The sequence below is a fragment of the Saimiri boliviensis genome, chromosome 14 (genome assembly GCF_048565385.1).
Source record: "Saimiri boliviensis isolate mSaiBol1 chromosome 14, mSaiBol1.pri, whole genome shotgun sequence".
Classification (NCBI taxonomy): domain Eukaryota; kingdom Metazoa; phylum Chordata; class Mammalia; order Primates; family Cebidae; genus Saimiri; species Saimiri boliviensis.
The window spans coordinates 2,205,232-2,229,895 of record NC_133462.1 but is presented as its reverse complement, the minus strand read 5'-3'; the positions used below and the strand labels follow the sequence as shown (position 1 = coordinate 2,229,895).

At 45.5% G+C, this 24,664-nt stretch overlaps 2 protein-coding genes across 5 annotated transcripts in view; both read left to right on the top strand.

Annotated features, from left to right (window-relative positions):
- The window catches only part of ZNF71 (zinc finger protein 71), a 42,315-nt gene extending 18,295 nt beyond the window's left edge, over window positions 1-24,020 (top strand). For all 4 annotated transcript variants that reach the window (XM_074385865.1, XM_039466978.2, XM_074385866.1 and 1 more), the window contains one exon: window positions 6,744-24,020. In XM_074385865.1, the coding sequence (XP_074241966.1) occupies window positions 6,744-8,233 (1,490 nt within the window). In that variant the 3' untranslated portion in view covers window positions 8,234-24,020. The remainder of the gene's footprint in view (window positions 1-6,743) is intronic.
- Window positions 1-24,664, top strand: part of SMIM17 (small integral membrane protein 17) — a 42,510-nt gene that overhangs the window by 950 nt on the left and 16,896 nt on the right. The gene's annotated exons all lie outside the window — the stretch shown is intronic.

Here is a 24,664-nt window from a genome sequence, read left to right as displayed (position 1 = left end):
AAGTATGTGAAGTTTTCCATGAGAAGAAAAATAAAGGAAAACTACCTAAATACCCAGCTATATAAGACTGAATGTATCAAAGTCTATCCATATGATGGAAACCAGGCAGCTCTTCAAAGCTGAGGACTGTTTGTAGGCACTGCCATGAAAAGATATCCCACAACATACTGTTAGGTGGAAACACTCACTTTTGGAATTAGAGTATTGTCCTATTTTTTTAACAGCTTTTTTGGAGGTATCATGACCTGTAATTAACCGTACATATTTAAAGTGAAGAGTTTGATGCCTTGTGACATAGTTCTTACCCAGGAAACTCACTGTGATCAAGATAATGCACATATCCATCTCCCCCAAGAGTTTCCTCATACCCCTTTATTACCCACCTCCTCTTCCTCAGTCCCCATCCCCAGGAAACCACTGGTCTGCTTTATGTCACTGTAGTTGAGTTTGCTTGTTCTCCAATTTTATATACATGGAATCATACAGTATGTACTCTTTTTTGGGTCTGACTTTTTTTTGGTTTGACTTGGCATTATTTTGAGATTCACCCATGTCATTGCATGTATCATAGTTCATTTATTTCTCTCTCTGTGTATTATTATTCTACCATATGGGTATGCCACAATTTGTTTGGCTGTTCACCTGGTGATGAACATTTGGATTGTTTCTAGTTCTGGACTATTACAAATAAAGCTGCTGTGAACATTTGTGTATTATTTGTGTAGACATTTGCTTTTCCTTCTCTTGAGTAGAATGTCTGGATCACGTGGTACAGGTATATTTAACTTTTTTAAGAAACTGCCAACCTGTTTTCCAAAGTGATTTTGCTATTTCACATTTCCACCAGCAGTGCACAAGCTTCATTCCAATTGCTTTATTTTTTAAATGTAGACTTTCTTGTAGTTATGTAGTCTCATCACACTGTGGTTTTCATTGATATTGACCATCTTTTTGTGTGCTTATTTGTTGTTGTCTGTATATTCTCTTTGGTAAAGTATCCTTTCAAGTCTTCTGTTCCCCCCCCCCCACTGGGTTCTTTATTATTGAATTTTGAAAGTTCACTATACTTGACACAAGTTTTTTTTAATCAGATACATGCTGTACATATATTTCCTCCCATTCTGTGAATTGTTTTCACTTCCTTGATGGCATTTTTTTTGACTCTAAAGTTTTAAATTTTGATGTAGTCTGATTTATCTATTTTTTTGTTGTTCTTGTTGCCTGTGTTTTTTGGTGTTATATCTGAAAAACCTAACCCAAAGTCATGAAGATTTATTCCTGTGTTTTCTTCTAAGGTTTTATTGGTTTAGCTCTTCATTGAGGTCTTTGATCCATTTTGAGTTAATTTTTGTGACTGGTGTAACAAAGGAGCTCAGCATCATTCCTTTACATGTGAATATCCAGGTGCCCCAGCACAATTTGTTGAAGAACAAAAGTTTTTAATTCAATGAAGTCCAATTTATCAATTTTTTGGTTTGTAAGAAATCTTGGCCTATCCCAAAGCCTCAGAGGTTTGTAAATTATATAGTTTTAGGTTTTACATTTTGTTCTTTGATCCTTTTAGAGTTAATTTCTTAATATGATGTAAAGTATTAAGCCAAGTTTATTGGGGGGTGGGAGGGCAAATGTATGTCCAGTTGTCCAACATCATTTGTTGAAAGGACGACTTTCTCCAATGAATTGCCTTTGCACTTTTGTCAAAAATCAGTAGTTCATACAAGTGTGGGTCCAGTTCTCAATTCTGTTCTGTCCATCTGTTCGTCTGCCTTTGCACCAATACAAAGGAGTGTCATCCTTTCAGATCTTGCTCTTATGACTTGTGCTCAGTCTAAAAAGACATTCTTGACAAGACCATTCTGGGTATTCTGCCTAAAGCCCCATTAATGACAAGGTTTTACAGTCTGACTGGTAGGAAAAAGCACTGGGCACTGTTTTTAAATCCTTTCAGATGGTATTTTGCTGTGTTGGGTAGTTTCCTTACATGCACCTTTTGACCAGTACTCTGCTGAATACTGGAGGGAGTTCTTGCAGGTCTCCAGAATACTCTCTGCAGCTCATTCCCCTCTAGTCTCCCCTGGGAACTCTACCTGCCTTGGTCTGTCCCGGGAACTCTGTCTGCCTTGGTCTCTCAACTCTGTCTCCTGAACTTGGGGAGTCTGCCAGACTATGCCTCAATTTTCCTTACCTTTGTCAGAGCCTGGAAACTTCCCAGGTTCTGGAGCAGTCTTGTTTGATTTTCTTTTCTCAGGGATTGTTGCCCTTCATTGCTTGATATTCAGTGTCTTCACAACCGTTGTTTTATATATTTTGTTTTAGGCTTGAGGGAATCTCATCCTTTATATTCTGTCTTGGACAAAAGCCCCATTTGGGAGGAAAAAATATGTGTGTGCATGTACAGGTGTGTTGTATGTATTTGTTTAAAGGTATGTGTCCGAGGGGAGTCTAAAATAGAAACCAAACTGTTAATTCTGGTGAGTGAGATTACAGGAGACTTCCTTTCTTTTTTTTTTCTTTTTTTTTTTTTTTTGAGACAGAGTCTTGTTCTGTTGCCCAAGCTGGAGTGTATGGCACAATCAAAGCTTTCTGCAACCTCCACCTCCCAGGTTCAAGTGATTCTCCTGCCTCAGCCTCCTAGGTAGCTGGGAATACAGGCGTCTCAGCTTCCCAAATAGCTGGGATCACAGGCACCTGCCACCACACACAGCTAATTCTTGTATTTTTAGTAGAGACAGGGTTTCACCATGTTGGCCAGCTGGTCTCAAACTCCTGCCCTCAAGTAATCTGCCGGATTCAGCCTCCCAACATGCTGAGGTTACAGAGACTTCCATTTTCTCCATTACTGTTTTGGTATTTGATGTTTTAAAAACAAGTGTGAATTACTCTGTAATCAGAAACAAACATAGAAAGACAGAAAATGGAAAAAGAAACCATGAAAGACAAGAGATTTAGCAATGTGAAGAAAGAATGCATCTACATTTGTATCAAAAGGAATGAATAACATTTTGTACATTAACAGCTTTTGGCCAAAGTGCCCTCTGCAGAAGCTTGGGACGTCTCCCATGACAGTGGCCATGCCATCAGATGTTCTGCTCTTTTGCTGACCTGATTACAGAAAAGGTGTGGTGGGGTAGTTTTAATCTGGGTGGCATGGACCTGTGTCTTCACAGCTGTCATGGTTGAGCGCTGAGCGTTTCCTGTTTGTGGATGATCTCTACTGCAGGGCTTTAGCCTGTGAAAGGGAGGTGACTTCCTTCCCCGCATCCCTCTGCTGGTATTCTGCCCCCAACTCTCTTGATTTCCTGAGGTAATGTTCATTCCAGGAGACTTCCAGCTGTATTCGCAACCAAGACTCCTGGTCCCTTCCAATCGCTGTCAGCTCATATTCCGGAGTATCTCTGACCCTATCCAGCCCAAACCAAATTTGCCGTCACCCTTGGAGACAGTGTTCTCTCCACTGAGTCTAGACCCCACACTACCATCTGTGCCAACATCTGGGCATTGTGCCACACCCTGACTGAGGTCTCTAAACCATGATCATTCTCCTGCATTAAGTATTTCTCAGCTCTTTTCCTCTGAGATGGGAAAAGCAATGCGGGACAATATAGTCAGTCCTCAGGAGCCACAGCTTGGGGCCACACATCCAGGGCTTGGATCCTAGCCGCATCTCAGGTGTATTATGTACCCTCGAAAACATATCTGACTCCATTCTTGGAATCTGTTTCCTCATCAGAAAAATGGGATGATCGTAACTGTCCACTACTGTACTTAACTCATGTATGACTGTAAGAGTCTCTAGAGATCCATGCAGATTGCTCAGCATTGTGCCAGGCGTGTTGCCAGGGCTCCATACTCGCTCATCTGGTGCCTTCCTTGTGTAGGCTGTGTGAGGAGCTTGGGGGTGAGCAAGGCCCTTGCCTGTGGTGGAGCTGACTCCTCCCGGGAGCCGATAATAAACAGATCAAGGAACAGGCAGAGAAAAATTGCCCCAGGCCACTGAGTGTTCATACAGAAATGGGCAGGAGGACCTTCCTTCCTTACCTAGGGTGGATTGGCAAGGCTGCTATGGGGGAGTGGGGAAACAGTCCTAAAGGATGAGAAGGACATCCATGGCAGGTCCACAGCACAGCGAGTGCAGTGGCCCTGAGGCAGGAAGAACTTCACACGGACAAGAGGGAGAGCATGGTATTGAAAAATGAGGGAGAGAGGGTGGGCAGGGGATGACTCAGGCAGGCTGGCTGGTTGCTGAGGGCCCTGAGGCTGCTGGAAGGTGCTAGCTTCATCCTCAGTACAGTAGGGAGGCCACCAGAGGGCTTGATCTGACTCCTCAGAAGACCCCACTCCCAGAGGAGTGGAGGACGCATCACAGAGGTAAAAATGGGTGGGGGAGGACAGGTAGGAGCTGCTGTTGCATTTCAGGCAAGGACTCTCAGTGGCCAGCTGGACGTTTGTCAGTGGGGACAGGGAGATTTGGTCTGATTCAGGCTGTTTGTGCACAGCGATGCTTGCTAGCGGTCAGGACAGTGGGAGGAAAAGGATAAGTCGGGTGTCTGCAAAGTCTCTCTAAAACAATTTTTTTTAATGTTATATTTTAAAATGTGAAAAAATACACAGAATATAAAATTTACCATGTTAACCATTTTTAGGAGTACAGTTCATTGTACTCACAACCAGCCACACCAAAGAAGTGGGACAGGGGCAGGAGAAATGCCTTAAGGACATCACATTTTTGTTCAGCCATCACCACTGTCCATCCCCAAAACTCTTTTCATCTTATGTAAATGAAACTCTATCCCCATTAATCACCACCTCCCATCCCACTTCTCAGCCCCTGGCATCCTCTGTTCTACCTTCTGTCTCTGGGAATCCAACCTCCAGGTACCTCAGATGAGTGGAATCACATAGTGTTCATCCTTTCATGTCTGAGTTATTTTACTAAGTCTTTTTGATGGGCTTTGCTTTTTAAAAAAAAGATTTTTGTGGGGAAACTGAAATCCCAAGTTTTCTATCAGATATGTTAGGCTTGGGCTATCCAGTTGAGATGCCAGGCTTTCTTGAACATTTTGGTCATAGCCCAGAAGGCAGGTCTGGGCTGGAGGTGCATATTTGAGCAGTATCAGCCTGTGGATAACATTTGGACCCAGATTCACTTAGTGTGGCTTTGAAGGCCCAGTGTGTGATTCAGGAGAGGGGTCTCAAACTCAGGTGGCCTCAGGGACTACCAGGTGTATCATTTATGTGGGGGAGGGGACAGCTGCACCCCACCCAATGTCTTGTCACCCATAAGAATGAGGCTTCATGTGGCCATATCTTCATGTCTTTTATGAGCTAGTAGCCACATGGACATCAATTTTTAAATGTTGGGAATGAGTCCCATGATGCAGAGTCTAGACTCCAGAGAGCCAACCTGGGCTAGATATTGAGGTTTAGAAATGAACAGGATACACGTGGAAGGTGACTGAAGCTGTGGGCACGGAAGTAGTTAGCCAGGGAGAGGTGGATAGGCAGAGAAGAGGGGCTGAACCCAAGCTCCACAGAATGCCTGCTACCCAAGAACCAGGCAGCAGAGAGGGATGTGCCGGGGCAGCATGAGAGATCCTGTGGATATGAACACTCTTGGTGCTGAGGCTGAGAAGAGGCCCGAGGTGTGGGAGGGCTGGGGCCAGCCAGGGCAGGTGTGTGATGAGCTAGCAGGAGCGGGAGCTCCAGCCAGGAGAGGGGATCTTGATCCAGCAACCCTGGGGCAGCTACATCAAGAGAAGTGGGAAAGGGGCAGGAGAAATGCCCTACTTCTCTCTCCTCTCTCTTCCAGTTTCCTGCCTTTGGCCAAACACACAGGAAGCCAGTGGGCAAAGTTAGCATCCTGAGTACAGGGCAGGTCAGAGAAGGGTGGAGAATGGAAAGTGGGTTGAAGAAGTAGAGAATAACCAGCACAGCCCATTTAAATGCTAGCTGTTTTATTATTTATTTATTCTTTGTCTTTATTTTTTTTTCAGTATTTATTTATTTAGAGACAGGGTCTCACCCTGTTACCCAGTCTGGAGTGCAGTGATGCAATCATAGCTCATTGCAACCTCGATTTCCTGGGCTCAAGTGATCCTCCCACCTCAGCCTCTCCAGTAGCTGGGACGATAGGCATGTGCCACCCTTCCCAGATAATTTTTTAAAAACAATTTAGTAGTGATGCGGGGGGTCTCACTGTGTTGCCCAGGCTGGTCTCAAGCAGTCCTTGCCTCAGCCTCCCAAAATGTTGGGATTATAGGCATGAACCATCACGCCTAACCATCTTACTATTTCTGATAAAAACATGCTTTGGGCAGCATGACTGGTTGTGGACATGCAGGATGCAGTGAGGAGGATCCTGCAAGTCAGGAGCCAGGTGCACTCATTCTTGCTCAAGTTTTCAGAGCCTGCAGTTTGTTTCCTGCAAGCCAGGGCCACTGCTGTAGTTTCTCTCCACGTGTGCCCTATCTCAGTTCCTGGTGCGCCTTTCCTCTCTCTTCTGAAGGGACATTGGTTCTCCCTGCTCACCTCCTGTGTTGACTCTGTCTTATAAACCACATTGGCCTCAGTTCCATGGCTCCCTTCTCCCTCCCTCTCTGATCCAAGGTTCTTATTTGCTAACTCGCTCTATGCCATGGGACTCATTGTGGTCGGTGTCATTTGCTCCTTCCCGCTGTGGAAATTCCCCACTCCCAGCATCTTTAACTATATATATTTGCATCTTCTGTTTTTGTTTTTTTCAGACTGGGAGACTAGACCTGAAATGAAAGAGTTGGATCCAAAAAATGACATTTTGGAAGACAAGCCTTGTGTTGTAGGGGTGGCCATGGGAGGACCCACGAGGAACGGTCCCCAGGGTCCTGCCTCAGAAGGAGCGTGGGAACCAGGCAGTCGGCCAGGGAGGCCGCAGGGAGATGCGGGGGTGGAGTGGGAGCCATTGGGAATTCCCCAGGGGAACAAACTCCTGGGGGGCTCAGTACCCGGATGTAATGACCTGAGGGCATTTGCCAACCAAAGCTCTGTCCTGGTCCCACCACAGCCAGACGATCCCACGAAAAAGGGGGCCTGTCCACCCATAAGACGTGGCAAGAACTTCTCCAGCGCTTCAGACCTCAGTAAGCCCCTCATGCCCTGCGTGGAGAAGAAATCCTATGACTGCGGCGTGTGTGGCAAGGCCTTCGGCAGAAGTTCATCACTGATAAAACACCAAAGGATTCATACGGGGGAGAAGCCGTTTGAGTGCGACACCTGTGGGAAGCAGTTCATCGAGCGCTCCTCCCTCACCATTCACCAGCGGGTGCACACGGGCGAGAAGCCCTACGCCTGCGCCGACTGCGGCAAGGCCTTCAGCCAGCGCATGAACCTCACGGTCCACCAGCGCACGCACACGGGCGAGAAACCGTATGCGTGCCACGTGTGCGGCAAGGCCTTCCGCAAGACCTCGTCCCTCACCCAGCACGAGCGGATCCACACGGGGGAGAAGCCCTATGCGTGCGGGGACTGTGGCAAGGCCTTCAGCCAGAACATGCACCTCATCGTTCACCAGCGCACGCACACTGGGGAGAAGCCGTACGTGTGCCCTGAGTGCGGCCGGGCCTTCAGCCAGAACATGCACCTGACCGAGCACCAGCGCACGCACACAGGGGAGAAGCCCTACACCTGCCGGGAGTGCGGCAAGGCCTTCAACAAGAGCTCCTCACTCACCCTGCACCAGCGGAACCACACAGGCGAGAAGCCCTATGTGTGCGGCGAGTGCGGGAAGGCCTTCAGCCAGAGCTCCTACCTCATCCAGCACCAGCGTTTCCACATCGGCGTGAAGCCCTTCGAGTGCAGCGAGTGCGGCAAGGCCTTCAGCAAGAACTCCTCGCTCACGCAGCACCAGCGCATCCACACCGGCGAGAAGCCCTACGAGTGCTACATCTGCAAGAAGCACTTCACGGGGCGCTCGTCCCTCATCGTGCACCAGATCGTGCACACCGGCGAGAAGCCCTACAAGTGCGGAGAGTGCGGTAAGGCCTTCAGCCAGAGCGCCTACCTCATTGAGCACCAGCGCATCCACACCGGCGAGAAGCCCTACCGCTGCGGCCAGTGCGGGAAGTCCTTCATCAAGAACTCGTCCCTCACTGTGCACCAGAGGATCCACACTGGCGAGAAGCCCTACCGGTGTGGCGAGTGCGGGAAAACCTTCAGCCGCAACACCAACCTGACGCGCCACCTTCGGATTCACACCTGAGCGCTAGTTGCAGGACTCGCCTTGGTGCCAGATGCTCGCCTGATCAGTGCTGTGAGAAGTTCTTCCCTGGGGTGGGGACTCAGGGTCAGGGGAGCTCAGGAACAGGGGGTTGTGGAGTGGCTGTCGGATCACATGTGCCCCCCACTTACTGGGCCTCAGAAAGCAAGCCCCTCCGTGTCTGATGTATCTGGGGACACTTCAAGGTTCACTGTAGCTGAGCCATGGCTGCTGGAAACAGACATCATGGTTCCAGACTAGCCCTCTGAGTAATTGTCCTATGAGCTTGGACAGGTCACACCGGCCTCCACATCTGTTCCTCCTCATCCGTTTCTTCAATGGCCAAGTGGAGGTGGTGGGGAGGGAGGTGACCTCATCAGGTGAACCTTGAACTGTGTCTCCCTTTGTCAGATACACCCTGGCATCCAGATGCAGCTTGTCACCATCTGCATTTTCTCGGTGGGTTGGGAGCCTGCGGGCCTTTCTATCTGTGCACCCACCATTTCCCTGCAGCATGCGCTGGAAGACACCAGTTTGCCAGTTGTTTGTGAGGGGAGAGATTTTTTTTTCAGAGTTGGCAAATAACAATAACTACTGCTTTGAATGCCAAAGTTTCTTAGAGTGGTCTGTTAACATTTTTTTAAAAAATAAAACTTTTAATTAAGGGACACCATGTCATTTTAAACAGTCTTCTTTTGACTAGTTGGTCAAAATCGGCTTCAGTGATTGTGGGGTGGGGGCAAGAAGGAAAAGAAAGAGTAGCAGTTTTGATATTCAAGATTAAATGTACATGGATTCAATAAGTATACACATCTGAGCACAGACTATTTTTATAGCTATTTTTGCAGCTAAATGTGAAAGCAACTGTCTTAAATCCCTTCCTGCTGCTGTAACAAAAGACCTTAGACCCGGTAATTTATAAACAATAGAAGTTTATCACTGAACCGTTCTGGATGCTGGGAAGTCCAAGATCAAGGTTCTGGCAGATTTGGTGTGTGATGGGTTGTGTTCTTCATAGGTAGTGCTTTTATGGGTGTCCTCACGTGGTTGAGAACGGTAGACTTCCTCAGGCCTCTTATAAGGGTGCTAATCCCAGTGACAAGGGCTCTGCCCTCATCTCCTCATCACTTCCCAGAGGTCCTCCCTTTTCATACAATTACACTGGGGACTAAGTTTCCAACATGTGAATATGGGGAGGCACCAACAGTTAGACCATATCAGTAACTTTAAGTGAGTTTCCTAAGGTCGAGTGAAGCTCTGTTTACACATAAGACTGTTCCTCAAAGGGTACTTTCTCTTGGGCATTTTAGACTATCCTCTTTACGTTGGTATTTGATACTACTGGTTGCTACTGTCCTGGCATTTCCTGTTGTTCCACACTCCCTGACAATGGCGTATATAAAGAAATAATACAGAAAAAAAATTATATCAGCAAGCACATTCTGCAAATAGCAAAAACAGCCACTGTGATGTGTATAAACAAGGTTGACCATTTTTCAAATTCTGGCAGTCAAGTGGGCATCAGGGTGAGTTTGATCTAGGCGCTTATCATTGGAGCCATAGCTCTGGTTCTCTGTGACTCTCTGGCTTTCCCTTCATGAGTTAGCGTCATCCTCAGGCTGGCTTCCCATGTGGGATTGTGGTGGTTTTCAGCAGCGAGTCTTGATCAGACATTGTTTTAGTTGCACCTGTTATGGCAATAAATGAGATATGTGTGGACTGCGGAGAATGGGGTGTTACAGCAGTCAACAAATATTAGCTAATGTGTACACAAGATTTCACTACTCTTGAGTGGCAAAATGGAGGGGAAAGACAGTCTAAGGCCCTTTGGAGAGATGAAATGGCTCATTTAACCCTCACAGGATCCTTGAGGTAGGGATTCGTGTGCATGTCGTACAGATAAGGAATCTGAAGTTCAGTGAGGCAAGGTAAGCTTCCTGAGGGAACACAGCATGGAAGTGGAGGGGCCAGGGTGTGAGCTGGGGTCCACTGGGGTTCCAAGGTTCATGCTCCTTGCCTACACTGGACTACTTCTGGAGATGGACAGATTGAATTTCTCAGGACTTGACTCCTGGCCTTGGTTTCCTGGACTCCCCAATATGTGAAACAGAGACAGGATTGAGGCTGCACCATCACGATCCCCCTCTCCCATCCAGAGAACCGGCCGGGCCACCTCTGATTCCCTCCTGTTTCTTTTCCCAGCAATCCAAGCTGATATGGAGGGTACTGAGGTTCCTCTGGAGCGCTTGCTGCAGTGCCAGGTGGGTCTCACTTCCCAGGGCTCCTGCCTCCTGGGCAAGCTCCCCACTCAGTGGGAAACTCCACATTTCCCCAAGAGGAACCCTGAGGGGGCTCGAATAATAGCCTCATTGATGGAGTCATCACCCACCTCTGAGGGGCTCCTCTTATCACCCCCACTCTACAGATGGGGAAACAGGCTTGCAGAGGTTCAGCCACCTGCTCAAGGTGGATTTAAACCCAGTCTGACTCCAGAAGCTGGACTGCAGTCCATGGCACCACTCCACCCCTCAGTTCCTCAGTCGAGTACCTACTGAAGTCAAGATTAAATTTACCCCCATTAAAATGTGGGTTTGGGGAGGATGAAGCAGGTCATGAACCTGCTTATTAACAAGTCTCCTACCCCATACATCTGTCCAAGGCACTATTTGGGGTTATGTGCTGGCCTTCCTGTTCGGCTTCACAGGGCCCTGTGTCCCCAGGCCTGACACAAGCTTGGCCTGGAAGTAGAGGTTGTGGTGCTAGATGGCGTCTGAATGACCCCATTTCCAGGTCAGTAGGGGTCCATACCATGCACTCACTACATCACTCGGAGCAAATGCCAAACTCCTCACAAACTTCCATGTGATGCAGCCTCTCTCACCTCCCGTCCTGCTCCCCTTCCTCACTCTGCTCCAGCCACACTGTGCCTCCTTCCATTCCCAGTGCTGGCCCAGCTAACTCCCACTGCAGGGCCCTCTCCCTTCCTGCCCCGGCACCCACGCTGAGCTTCCTCAGGCCCCTGATGCTCATTTTCACCTGTTGGCCTGGCTGGGCTCCAGTGCCCAGCAGTTCCATTGCACAGTGAGCTCCAGTGGTGCTGAGAAGGCACATTATAGACGTGGATGCCGTCCACATCAGCTGACTTTAAGTAAACGATTATTATCTGTAATGTGGATGGGCCTCATCTAATCAGTTGAAGGCCTTAAGAGCAAAACCAGTTTCTTGGAGAGGAAGAAACTCTGCCTCAGGATTACAGTGCCAACTCTGGCCTGAGTTTCCAGCCCACCAGCCTGTCTTATGGATTTGGGACTTGCCAGCTCCCACAGTAGCATGAGCCAGTTATTTAAATCAAATCTATTTATATATAAGTATACATATGCCATATGCATAACAAGAAATAGAAGGTATATAAAAAGATATGCCTAAGATATATATAGTGCTGGGCATGGTGGCTCACACCTATAATTGTGGCACTTTGGGAGGCCGAGCTGGGAGGATCACTTGAGACCAGGAGATTGAGACTAGCCTGGGCAACATAGCAAGACATCTCTACAGAAATGTTAGAAAAATTAGCCAGGTGTGGTGGCATGTACCTGTAGTCCCAGCTACTCAGGAGACTGAGGTGGGAGGATTACCTGAGCCCAGGAATTAGAGGTTGCAGTGAGATAGGATTGTGCCATTGCACTCCAGACTGGGTGACTGGGGAAGACTCTCTCAAAAGAAAAGAAAAGAAAAGAAAAAGGCTGGGTGCAGTGACTCACTGCTCACACCTGTAATCCCAGCACTTTGGTAGGCCAAGGCAGGTGGATCACCTGAACTCAGGAGTTTGAGAGCAGCCTGGCCAACATGGTGAAAACTTGTCTTTATTAAAAATGCAAAATTAGCTGGACATGGTGGTGTGTGTCTGGAATCCCAGCTATTTGGGAGGCTGAGACGAGAATTGAACCCAGGAGGCAGAGGTTGCAGTAAGCCAAGATTGCACCATTGCACTCCAGCCTGGGCAAAAAGAGAGAAGCTCCATCTCAAAAACAAAACAAAACAAAAAACCCAATCTATATATGATACATAATGTATATATTATAAATATATAATTATAATGGCATATATATCTACATAAGATATACAGGATGCATATGATCTACATAAGGCAATCTATATGATAGGACATATATAAATATATTAATTGTGTCACTCCTGCATCTCTGGAGAACCGTAACTGATACACAGCCCTTGATTAAACACTGCCCCCGTCATCCTTCTTCCCCTGCTTCATATTCCCCATCTCATGTACTGCAGTGTGTACTGATACCTGTTTTCTTTCTTTACCATCTGTCTCCATCATGGGCATGAGGGGAGAGATCTGGATGTTGTCGTTTCTTCTCACTGTTGTTTTCCCAGCACTTGGCATGTCACCGGTACATAGTAGGTGCTCAGTAAATATCTGTTGAATGAAAGAGTTAATGGTAGGTGCTCAATAAATGCTTCCCTGCTGAATCACAAATAAGCAAGTGAGTTTTCTGAGGCAGCAGCCCATTCCATCCTGGACCTAACATAGTCCCTGGAGACCTGGATCTGACTTGGATTCCTCAGCCTTTTGTCCACAGCCCCTGTTTGATTTAAAATGTAGGTTTTATTATTATTCAGGGAAGGCAAGGCCCATAGGTTAGGAAACACCAGTGAGTGAAAAGAGAGTTGTGTCACTTCCTGAGAGGATAGGGTAATGCCAGGCCACACAGGAAGCCACAGGGCAGGTCAGGAGGCAGAGGGGCCGGGAGAGAACATGGGCAGGAGCCTTTCTGTGGCTTCAACAGCAAGGAGCAGGATTGGCTTCTCTGAGTAATTTAGTGGCTCTGAGGCACAAGCACTGTCCTGTTGTTTGGTTCCCAGCCCTGGGTGATGAGGGCAGGCGCACAGAAGCCCTGAGTTTGGGAGCCTACTGGAGGCGGGGCTGGGTGTGGGCTCTGGATTGGGTGATTTGCTTGTGAAAGACACGCTCTCAGTGGGGTCATTTTCTATCTCTAGGAATGACCAAGATCTGGGAGGGACAGTCCCTCCAAGGTCAGCAAGGCTCCAAGATGTCAAAGCATCAGAAAATAAAAGGCATGTTTAATACACATTTGCCCCAGCCAAAGAGAATCCCCTGCATTCAGCCTTAGAGTGGACAGCTGGAGAAGGCTCCTGGGTCAGGCTTTGGCTGAGGGGCAGCCTCAGGAGACCCAGGCTGTGGAGGGAAGGGCCTTCTACTCCTTGCCTAGACATCGTCTTATTTTAGGAATCCCAGTCAGTACCTGGGAACCCAGTGTGTCTGCTCCAGAACATGACAAAGGGACCTCCTGGGTGGACTTACAGCCCTGGCAGCCGCCGATTGCTGGCCTGAAAATGGTCCAGCTGAGGGGCTGGGCCTCGGCTCACAGCCTCAGATATGGGGGAGAGGAGGAAGCTCTTCCTGCAGAATCCCAGTTTGGTGGCAGTTCCCGAATTACACAAGGTGAGCTGGGTATCCTCTCCAAAATCACAGACTTTTCTATGACTCCAGGCAAGTGAAGTGTAGGGCTGTGAACATGAGTGATTTGAGTCAAGCAGGTGCACTATCCAACACATGCCTTATGGCCCTAATAATATTTTATTATAAATACTATTATTTATTAATAGAAAGTTTATATTTGTAATAGAAAGTTTATATAAAAGTTTATATTTGAAAGTTTATAGCGTATATTTGTAACATATATTAATAGAAAGTTTATATTTGTAATGTAAATGTTAAATATTTACATATAAGAGTTAAATACATTAACAGGGCTTACATGATGAATGTGGGGTAATACTATTCTCTTTCAGTTGAGGAAACAGGCTCAGAACAATAATAATTTGTTCGAGATCATGGAGCTGAAAAGCCAGACTTTTATGTGCAATGTTTCTGATTTCTAAATTGCAATGAATTTACATATTTATTAAGAAATGCTACTTTGGGTCAGGCATGGTGATATGTGCCTGTCATCCCAGCCACTTTGGAGGCCAGGGTGGGAGGATTACTTGAGGCCAGAAGTTGGAGGCTGCAGTGAGCCATGACTGAACCAATTGCACTCTATTCAGGGCAGGAGAGTGAGAGCCTGTCTCAAACAAACAAACAAGATATTCTCTTTGGGCCTGCACTGGACAAGTCACACAAAATACCCCTGGGGAAGAAGCAGTATCAACTCCTGGCTTGCAGCCTGTGTAGGGAAACCAAGTGATCAGGTGGGGTCTGAGATCAGGAAATCCTGGACCCAGCTGCTAGTTCTACTACTTACCAGCTAGTGCTTGCTGAGCTCACTTGGTACCTGAGGATGGTCCTAGCATCTTCTGTGCAGGGGTGAGGCTCGAGGTGAAGTCACAGACTTTGTGCTGGTTGGCATGGACTAGTTGCATCAACAAGCCCCAAAGACCAGGAGACATCCCACACTGGAAAGTATTCCTTGTTAATCAAGTCTGATCCTGCTGTTCTCCCTCAGCAGGAGGATCTACTCCATGGAGTGACTCAGGGATCAAGCTCCCTCCACCATCTTGAGCCCATAATTTCTCAAGTAGACATCTGGGTAGCAAACAGGGGAGGACAAAGGCATTTCTGGACACATAGCTCTCCTCTCCTTCCACTGGTGAGCAGTGTTCCTTATGCCCTCCTGTATACGAAGAGTCATGGGAAGTGCGCTAGAACCCTTACATTTTAGCTGCATTTCCCAGTCTCCTTTGCAGCTAGGTATGGCCATGTGACTAGGTTCCAGCCAATGAGGTGTAAATAGCAATATCATGTTGCCACTTCCAGGAGACTGACTACTGTATTCAGATTCTGGTTTTGTACTTCTCTGTTGGGGAACTTCGAAAAGTGACTTAGTTTCTTTGGTGCATCAGGTTCCTCATCTGTAGAATGGGGATAACAATAGTATCTGCCTTATAGTGTTGCCAAGAAAAAGTAAAGTAACAATGATGCATTTAGAACAGTGCTTACAGCCAGATGTGGTGGCTAACGCCTGTAATCCCAGCACTTTAGGAGGCGGAGGTGATCAGATCACTTGAGGTCAGGAGTTCGAGACCAGCCTGGGCAACATGGTGAAACCCTAGCTCTACTAAACATACAAAAATTGGCTGTGTGTGTTGCCACACACCTGTAGTCCCAGCTACTTGGGAGTCTGAGGCATGAGAATCACTTGAATCCAGGAGGTGAAGGTTGCAGTGAGCTGAGATCATGCCATTGTACTGCAGCCTGGGCAGCACAGTGAGACCCTGTCCTGTCCAAAAAAAAAAAAAAAAGATAGTATTTACACATGGAAAGTTGTGTTATGTGTTATCATTATCAGTATAATAATACTTACATTTTATTTTTTGAGACTGGGTCTTGCTCTGTCCCAAGACTGGAGTGCAATGGTGTGATCATGGCTTACTGCAGCCTTGACTTTCTGGGCTCAAGTGATTCTCCTACCTCAGCCTCCTCAGTAGGCGGGACAACAGGTGTGTGCCGCCACACCTGGCTAAATTTTTAAAAAATTTTTTGTAGAGATAGGATCTCTCTATATTGCCTAGACTGGTCTGAAACTCCTGGGCTCAAGCAATCCTCGCACCTCAGCCTCCCAAATCACTGGGGTTGCAGGTGCAAGCTGCTACACCCAGCCAATAATACTTTTACTGTCATCTCCTAAGGTTGATGTAAGGTTTAAGTATGAACAAGCTCCCTGTCTATTATCAGAACAAGTTTCCCTGATGCTATTTGTCTACCAAGACCAGGAAGAAATATTAGGAGTTATATCCATCCATCTACTCCCTCCTCCCCAGCACAACCCCATGCGGCTCAATAGATTTTCCATTTCTTTCATGATATGTACTCATTTGCCCAACAAATCTTTTTCAAGGCATGAAAATTCATAGGGGGATCGAGATGCCTTTTTGGGTCCAAGTTTCTTTTAAGAGATGCCTACAGGGATGTAAATGTTTATTTATAGCTTATCACCTGTTTTACAGAAAGGTTGAGAGGTGGAAAGAAATGGAGGGAAGGAAGAGGTAGGTGTGAAGTTGGCATTTTTCATTGTTGATCCAATGTAGCACAAGGAGGTTGGTGTGAACAGATGCATTTGGAAAGGAGGAAGAGAAATTTGGGTCAGGAAGGAGCCTGAGCTATTTTTTCTCCCCCACTTAGTGGTGGGTGAGTAGCTATTTTAAGGAAAAAGAAAGTTAAAAAAAGGAAATAAGAGAGGGAATGCTTAATATATGGATACTCAGAACTTCTGTGCCCTCTGATAAGTAGGAATCTCAAGAGACAAGAAGTTTGGGGGGTGAGCAGGGAGTCATTCATTCAACAAATATCTGAGCACCTCCTCTGTTCCAGGCACTGTTCCAGGGTCTGGGAAGCCAGCAATGAACAAATCAAAGTCTTTTTGCCTTATGGAACCACCACTTCCAATTTCTGGGCATGATAAAAGAATGGAATGAAATGGAAAGGGGAGAGGCTGTCTCAAATGGCCAGAGATGGCCACTCTAAGAAGGTAACATTTGAGCAGAGACCCACTTGGCAAAGAGAAGACAGTTATATAGGTATCTAAGGAAGACATTCTCCTTTCATCCAGCTGTTCACTGATGCTTTGCTTAGAAGAGAGAAACATTGGCAACACCCAAGAGTCCATCCTTAGAAGATTGGCTAACTAGATCAGGATTTAACTAAGGTGAGAAATGAGGAAGAGTTGAACATGTGAATATGCTAAGAGTTCTGAATTACAGAATTAAATGAAAACAAAGAACAATCAATGACAGCATATATGTTTACCCTCATTTGTGGTTTTATCAAGTGAGGGGGCTTCAGGGGCTTTCAGTCAACAGCTATTTACTGACTTTCACAGAAGCATTTCAATAAATTAACAACCTATATTGAAGTAGTAGTGCTTTTCTGCTAATTATCAGCTGTGTATGTAGAGTGTATCAGTCAGTTTCTGCTGTGTAACAGACCACTCCAAAACTTAGTAACTTAAAATAACAGGCATTATTAGCTCATGGATGTGGCCATTTGGGCTAAGTTCAACTCGATAGTTCTGGCCTCAGCTGACCTCATAAGTTCAACTGTGATCTGTGAACGGGCTGCCTGGTCTAGAATAACCTTGTCCAAGATGACTTGCCTTTCCTCCCTGGGCATCGAATCCTCTAGCAATCTAGCTTAAGCGAGTGCACATGACTGAGTAGGGATTTGAGAGGAAGAGAGAGCACTGAATTCTCTTGAGGTGTGTGTGTATGCATTGATCCTTAGCCTCACTTTTCTTATACATAGAATGAACCCGGTTTCTATTGCCCAATCCATAGCAACAATGCCAAATGCCTATCAGCTGCATACTATGAGATATGCACTATCTCATAGTGGTGATAAATAAATCATTTTTTCTAAGATGATGTTTCGCTGTTGATGCCCAGGCTGGAGTAAAATGGCACCATCTTGGTTCACTGAAACCTCTGTCTCCCAGGTTCAAGCAATTCTCCTGCCTCAGCCTCCTGGCTAGCTGGGATTACAGGCGCCTGCCACCATGCTGTCTATATTTTTGTGGTTTTGAGTAGAGATGGGTTTTTGCCATGTTGGCCAGGCTACTCTCAAACTCCTAACCTTAGATCATCCACCCGCCTCAGCCCCTCAAAGTGTTGGGATTACAGGTGTGAGCCACTGCACCCAGCCAGTACATAATATTTTATTGATGCCAAGGCCAGTTGTTATTCACATTTTAATATCTCTACATTGAAATGTGTCTTACAATTGTTCATATCTTTGGCTTTTCTTCTTTCTTTACAAGGTTCTTAACTTTTTTATTTAAAGGCAATATATATGAGAGGAAAATCATTACATTTATGGCATACCACAGTCAGAAAGAAAAATTAGGTTGCATCTTGAGCTTAACCAAACATACAAGATTCACCCTGTTTAGTCCTGGTCCCCAAGTAATAAAACATTGAGCACTTTCTGTAAGCTGGACTCCTTAGAAAAAAACATCTCTGAGTTTTGCCATGCTGAGATTTGAAGAGATGTCACAAACTTTCTGGATGTGGTAATCATTTAATCTTGTTACTGCTTTTTTCATCATGAAAGTACAAATATAATCTTGGTAAAGCTGGTAATCCTGTGATTATTTTTTCTTTTAAATGCCTTTTGTGTTTTTAATTTGAGAAGACTTTAGACACACATCTATGTGCCCACAGAACATATCTACATTGTTTTATGTGTTCTTGGGTTTTCACGTAATTTATGTCAGACTACATATGCAGTTTTGCAGCTTGCTTCCCCCATCCTCCCATGCAACAATATCTCTTGGAAACATTTTCATATCCATCCATATTGATCTGTTTTGTTCTGCAAAATGAGTACAATAAGAATAACCAACCAAGAAGATCTTGGTGAGGACACAATAAGCGCTCAATAAACATTACCTGATTTATAATATTTCTGTCATTGGAATGTTAACCCCATCATTTTTAGAGTGAGACTGCAGAAAAGCCCTGTGGGCTAGAAGTGGCTAGGAGAAGATCTTTCTCTAAGCAGACCTAGCAGCTCACTGCCCTTGTATGATTTACACCACACATCCCCAATTCACTGTATCCTTCAAGGTTTTAAATAACAAGGTGATTTTTCCCATTTCAATCATATTTCTTCCCCTTGCAACCCCACATTACATAAATGGAAAAATTTTAGTAGTAGTAAAGCAAGAAAGTATTTGGGGACATAATGCTCTGGGTTTAATCCCGGATATGCCATTTCTGAGCTGACCTCCTAAGGGGATCTGAGGCTTACAAATGATCACTGTTTGGAAATGGCCACATCAACTAGATACATCCACACAGTGTGGTTAATTTCCTGCACTTGCCGAAAAGCATGAAATAAGATTCCTCTCCTTGTGGGATGATCCTTACTGATAGGATTCCCTGCTTGGTGCCTCAGAGCCCTGCCTTATGGGACACAGCAGATGTACCGGAGGATAGAACAGCAGATCACCTGCCCATGAAGTAGTCTTATGGCAGAGTCTTGCTCAGCAGGGGTCCATGATCTTGGATGTCTCAACTGGACAGATCATAGACTGCATCCTGCCAACTGATGATCACAGTTCGGGTCACTGGTTTTCTTTTTAATTTAATGAGTTGCCATCATTAAAACATTGAGAGAGTTTGCACTTATAAACACTATCTTTCATTCATTTAAGTCTTTCAAAACAACATTCGTAGGCCATCTGGTATGTGTCAAGACGTGTTCTAGGTTCTGGAGGCTCAGGTAAATTAGAAACACACAGCCACTGCCACCATGGGTCTGTACTATTTTAGAAACAAAGCTGACAGTAAGCAAAAAAAAAAAAAAAAAATCATAACATAATGAGCTCCAGATTATTGTGAGAAATGGAAATATCAAAATTCACTGGGCCAGCAACTCCATTAGAGGATATAATAGAAAAATAGCTAAGAACCATATCACGGTGGTTGTACGTAAACAAGGAGCTCAAAGTCAGAGACTCAAAGCTCTCTGGCCCTTGCAGAGTTGTGAATGTCATCCTATTAGGCACAGAGGAAATGCTTCAGGCACACTGGATGTCACCTGCAGTGTCCAGCACATAGTGAATGCTCTATGAATGTCTGTCTGTCTGTCTCTTAAGTGATTGGAGAAGCTGTGCCTTTTCTGGTGACCAGATTATTAGTAAGAATACTTATTCATCCATTCAACAATTCCAGAGTAGTTTGATTTTGTGAAGGACTCACTCTTGCAGAGGGACCACATAATTTAAGACTAATCCTGACAAAAAGCTTGTGGGTATGTCTATTCATTAGCTAAAGTGACACTAAAATAAAGCCACAGTTTACAATGTATGTAATTGATTATATTTGAAAGCATGAAAATTGTAGCCATGCTGTAAATCTACAATAACATCCCTCTTGTGACCCCACCTTGGAACATAAAAAATAGGGCTTTGCCAATAACTCACATATATAGCACTCTCCTCTCTATTCCCCTCCTTCTCCCAACCCAGAATAACGAGCAGCCTGAATCCTGGGCACATCTTTCCCTGAGTTTCCTTTCTGTACTTTTCTCCTCTTAAGAGCTGTTTGGGAAATCATGTTAATTATTTCAATCAGGTTGTGTCCAGGCCCTGCTGTCCTAAGAACGAAAGCTGTCACTTAAAAATGACTTTGCAGTTCTTGCCCTCATCTACTTTCATCCCACGCTCTCCACAGTCCAGAGATCTTTGTTTCCAGGCAACAGCAGGGCTTTCCCCAGGCGGATGGGTTCTTTGAAGGAGGGGAAAAAATCTCCAACTGGTCTGTGTAGCGGGTCAGCGCCACGAAACAGCTAATGATTGAATGGTTCAGAACTGCGGACAGCTCATGCCAGGCAGATTCAGCACCACGGACAGCCTCCAAACGCAGCTCGTTTTGTGAATGGTTCAGCACTGCAAACAGCCCGACACTCGCAAGGCAGCCCTGCTGGATGGAAATGGTTCAGAACCACGGACAGCTCTGCTAATATCCTTCAGAACCCCGGGCAGCTCAGGCTACAGTGGTTCAGCTCACGGGCAGCCCCCCAGCATCGCAGGACTGTCCCCTCCAGCCTCGCAGGGCAGTCCTTCTGGAAATGGTTCAGCACCACGGACAGCTCTGCTAGTACCCTTCAGAACTCCGGGCAGCTCATGCCAGAATGGTTCAACACCATGGGCAGCCTCACAGCCTCGCAGGACAGTCCCCGCTCCACCGCAGCCTCTCAGGATAGGCTGTGCTGGGACTATTCCAGCATCACGGACAGCCCTGCTAATATCTATCAGAACTCCGGGCGGCTCATGCCAGAATGGTTCAGCACCACGGGCAGCCCCCAGCCTCGCAGGACAGTCCTCCCGCGCAGGACAGCCTGTGCTGGAACTAGTCCAGCATCACGGAGAGCCCCAATGGACTGGTTCTGCAACATGGACAGAAACAAGTGTCATTTTGCCACCACCTGTGCTAGCTGTAGGCACTCTTCTGAGCTGATTGCTGATCCCACTTTGCAACCCTCACACCTGGAGGCTCTGATGGGGCTATTTGGGCAATCCAGGCTCTTCTGGAGTTGACCTCGGAAGTGCAGGCATCCAACAGGTAATATGCTTAAAAGGGAACTCTGGATTTTCTCCACAAAAAAAACCCTTGATCCCGCTTAATGCACTTCGGGGCACTCAGTTGCACAGGCCCAAAGGCCGTAAGTCTCCCCTGATTTCTCTCTCTTTCACACCTCATACTCCACCCATTAGTGAGTCCTCTCAGCTCCACCTGTAGAGCGAATCCTGAATCTACCCACTGTTCTCCATCCCCACTGCCACTGCCTTACTCCAGGCTGTCACTTCTCACCTGGTTTACTGCAAGAGCCTTCTAAGTGATCTTCCTACTTTATTGCCCCTTCTAGTGCATTCCCTATACAGCAGTTGATGAGTGACCCTTAGAAAATGTAAACCAGGGCCGGGCGCGGTGGCTCAAGCCTGTAATCCCAGCACTTTGGGAGGCTGAGGCGGGTGGATCACGAGGTCGAGAGATCGAGACCATCCTGGTCAACATGGTGAAACCCCGTCTCTACTAAAAATGCAAAAAATTAGCTGGGCATGGTGGCACGTGCCTGTAATCCCAGCTACACAGGAGGCTGAGGCAGGAGAATTGCCTGAACCCAGGAGGCGGAGGTTGCAGTGAGCCGAGATCGCGCCATTGCACTCCAGCCTGGGTAACGAGAGAAACTCCGTCTCAAAAAAGAAAAAAAAAAAAAAATGTAAACCAGCGTCTATCACACCATTCCTCAGTACCTGCCACTACTTTCCAGTACACATACCATAAAATTCAAAGATCTTGTGGCTTTCCTGACCCTGGATGCCTCTCTATCTTACATCCCGTTGCTCCCTTTCCTGGTTACGCTGGCCACACCACCTCCTTGTTAGTGCTTCAGGGACTTTGCCTCTGATGTGCTCTGTCCATGGTGCTGAGTGCATTCAAGTGTGGATTCAACTGTAACTGTCTCCTTTCCACCATTTGGTTCTGAGCTCAAAATGTTACCTTTTCTAACGGGCCTTCCCTGACCATCCCCATCTAAAGTGACTTCAAAGTTACTGTCACAGTGATTTATTTCACAGAATTTAGTACTTCACAGAATTTAGCGCAAACTATATTTCATTTTGCATTTAGCGGTTTACTTGACATTGTCTGTTTTCATTATTAGAATGTAAGCTCCATTAGGCCACAGACATCAATTGCCTTAGCTACCCAGAACAGCGTCTGTCACATGGCAGTTGTTTAATAAATATTAGTTGAATGAGTGAATGAATTAATGAGTGGATGAATTATCAACCCTGCATTAATTTTTCTTTTCCTGGCTAGTCATGGAGCCCCAAAAAGGTGTCAACAGCACTCACCTCCTGGTAAAATTGTGGTCCAGGGTTTGAGGTCTGTGTTGGGGTCCCCAAGATCACCCTCAGACTTGATGATTTCCTGGGAGGACTCATGAGAGACTCAGCACATAGTCATACTCACGGCTATGATTTGCTACAGTGAAAGTATACAAAGCACAATCAACAAAGGGAAAAGGCCCATGGGCATAACACATCTGTACTCCACCCCTGGACTTGCCCTGAGGCTGTGGCAAGGCAGAGAATGTGTTATGTTACAACAGGATAATGAAGAATTGGAACCAATAATTGAATCTACCACACCAAGTGGTGGTTTGTAGTTATAATTTATTAATCGTGATTTTATTTCCGTTTTAGGTTATGGCACTTGAAACTGATTTTCCATTTATAGGAATGCTGTAAAGTTTCCATTTAAAGGTACCTAAGGTTTTAGAAGACATTCATTTTAAATAAAAATATTATGTAAATAGGAATGTGGATGTTATGTGGAAATGGAAGCAATCATGAAGATGTTATTTGCTGCTGCAGACACAGGGCAAATATTGAAAAAGGATGTTTTGGAGGTTGAAGTTTGAGAAACATTAAAATAAGACATAAAACAGGATTGCAGACACTCTTCCTTCATTGTTTTCTTCTATTTTGGGAAGAAATCACCCCTAAGGGGTCATTCAGTAACATTCCTTCCCTCAGAATTCTGGGGAAGCCACTCAAACTTGAGTCCATTTTGAAACAACCATAAATTATCTGGACCATCAGGATTGTAACTGAAGCTTTTTCCCCCCATATTGAGGACCTGCTGTTCAAGAATTATAATGATAATACTAGTGGCATTTACTGTGCTCTCAAAATTATGAGGTAAATGTATTAACTTATATGATGTTCACAATAACCCTATTAGGTAAAAACGGTTATTGTCCCCATTTTGCAGTTAAGAAAACTGAGACCCAATTAATTCACTTCCCAAAGTTATACAGATGGTATATGGTTAGATCTGCATCTGGACGCCCAGCTCTTAACCCTCTCAAGACTCTGTGACTTGGGGCAGCTCCCCTGGCTTCCTGCACTAAATGTCTTGTTATCAGAGGAAGTGAGGATTGGATGAAACGTTGAATTCTTGGCAGTTTATCTCTCTTCTCTGCACACTCTGAACTATCTTTGGAATGGCAGGAAACTCATGTCCTAAACATATAAATGACAGAAGTTTTCCCTCCCAATTACATCACCTATCTGAAAACTCCTAGGCAAACCCAATCTCAATCCTTCCATCATCTTGCTTTGTGTCCTTTGCATAACTCATTTATTGCCTTTGTGCCTCAGTTTCCTTCTCTGTAAAATAGGGATAATAATACTACCACTTTTGGCTGTTGGAATTAAATGAGATAATATTAATAGATGCCTTTCCTTATAGTATTTTTTTAAATAAATGACAGTTATTTTTGTTTTTCCGATTAATCAGGTTAATTCAATTATCTATCCATTTGGAAAAGGAGATTAAATCTTTACCTCATACCATTCAAAAAATTCCAGATGGTTCAAACAAAATAAACATATAAAATAAGACTGTAAAATAAAATATTAGATTATACAGGAAAAAGTGTTTATGAGAGTAGGGTGAGGCCAGGTGAAGTGTCTCATGCGTGTAATCCTAGCACTTTGAAAGGCTGAGCCAGGATGATTAGTTGAGGCCAGGAGTGTGAGACCAGGGTCAACGCAGTGAAACCCCATTTCTACAAAAATTTTAAAAATTAGCCAGCTGTGGTGACACATGCCTGCAGTTCCAGCTACTAAGGAGGCTGAGGCAGAAACATCACTTGAGCCCACGAGTTCAAGGCTGCTGTGAGCTATGATCACACTATTGCACTCCAGCCTGAGTAACAGAGTGAGACCCTGTCTTGAGAGAGAGAGAGAGAGAGAGAGAGAGAGAGAGAGAGAGAGAAAGGGTGCACCAAGGAAGGGCATTTTAAATAAGATCCCAAAAGCAAAAATTATAAAATAAAAAAATATCTTGGATTTTTATTAAAATTTAAAACTTCAGGCA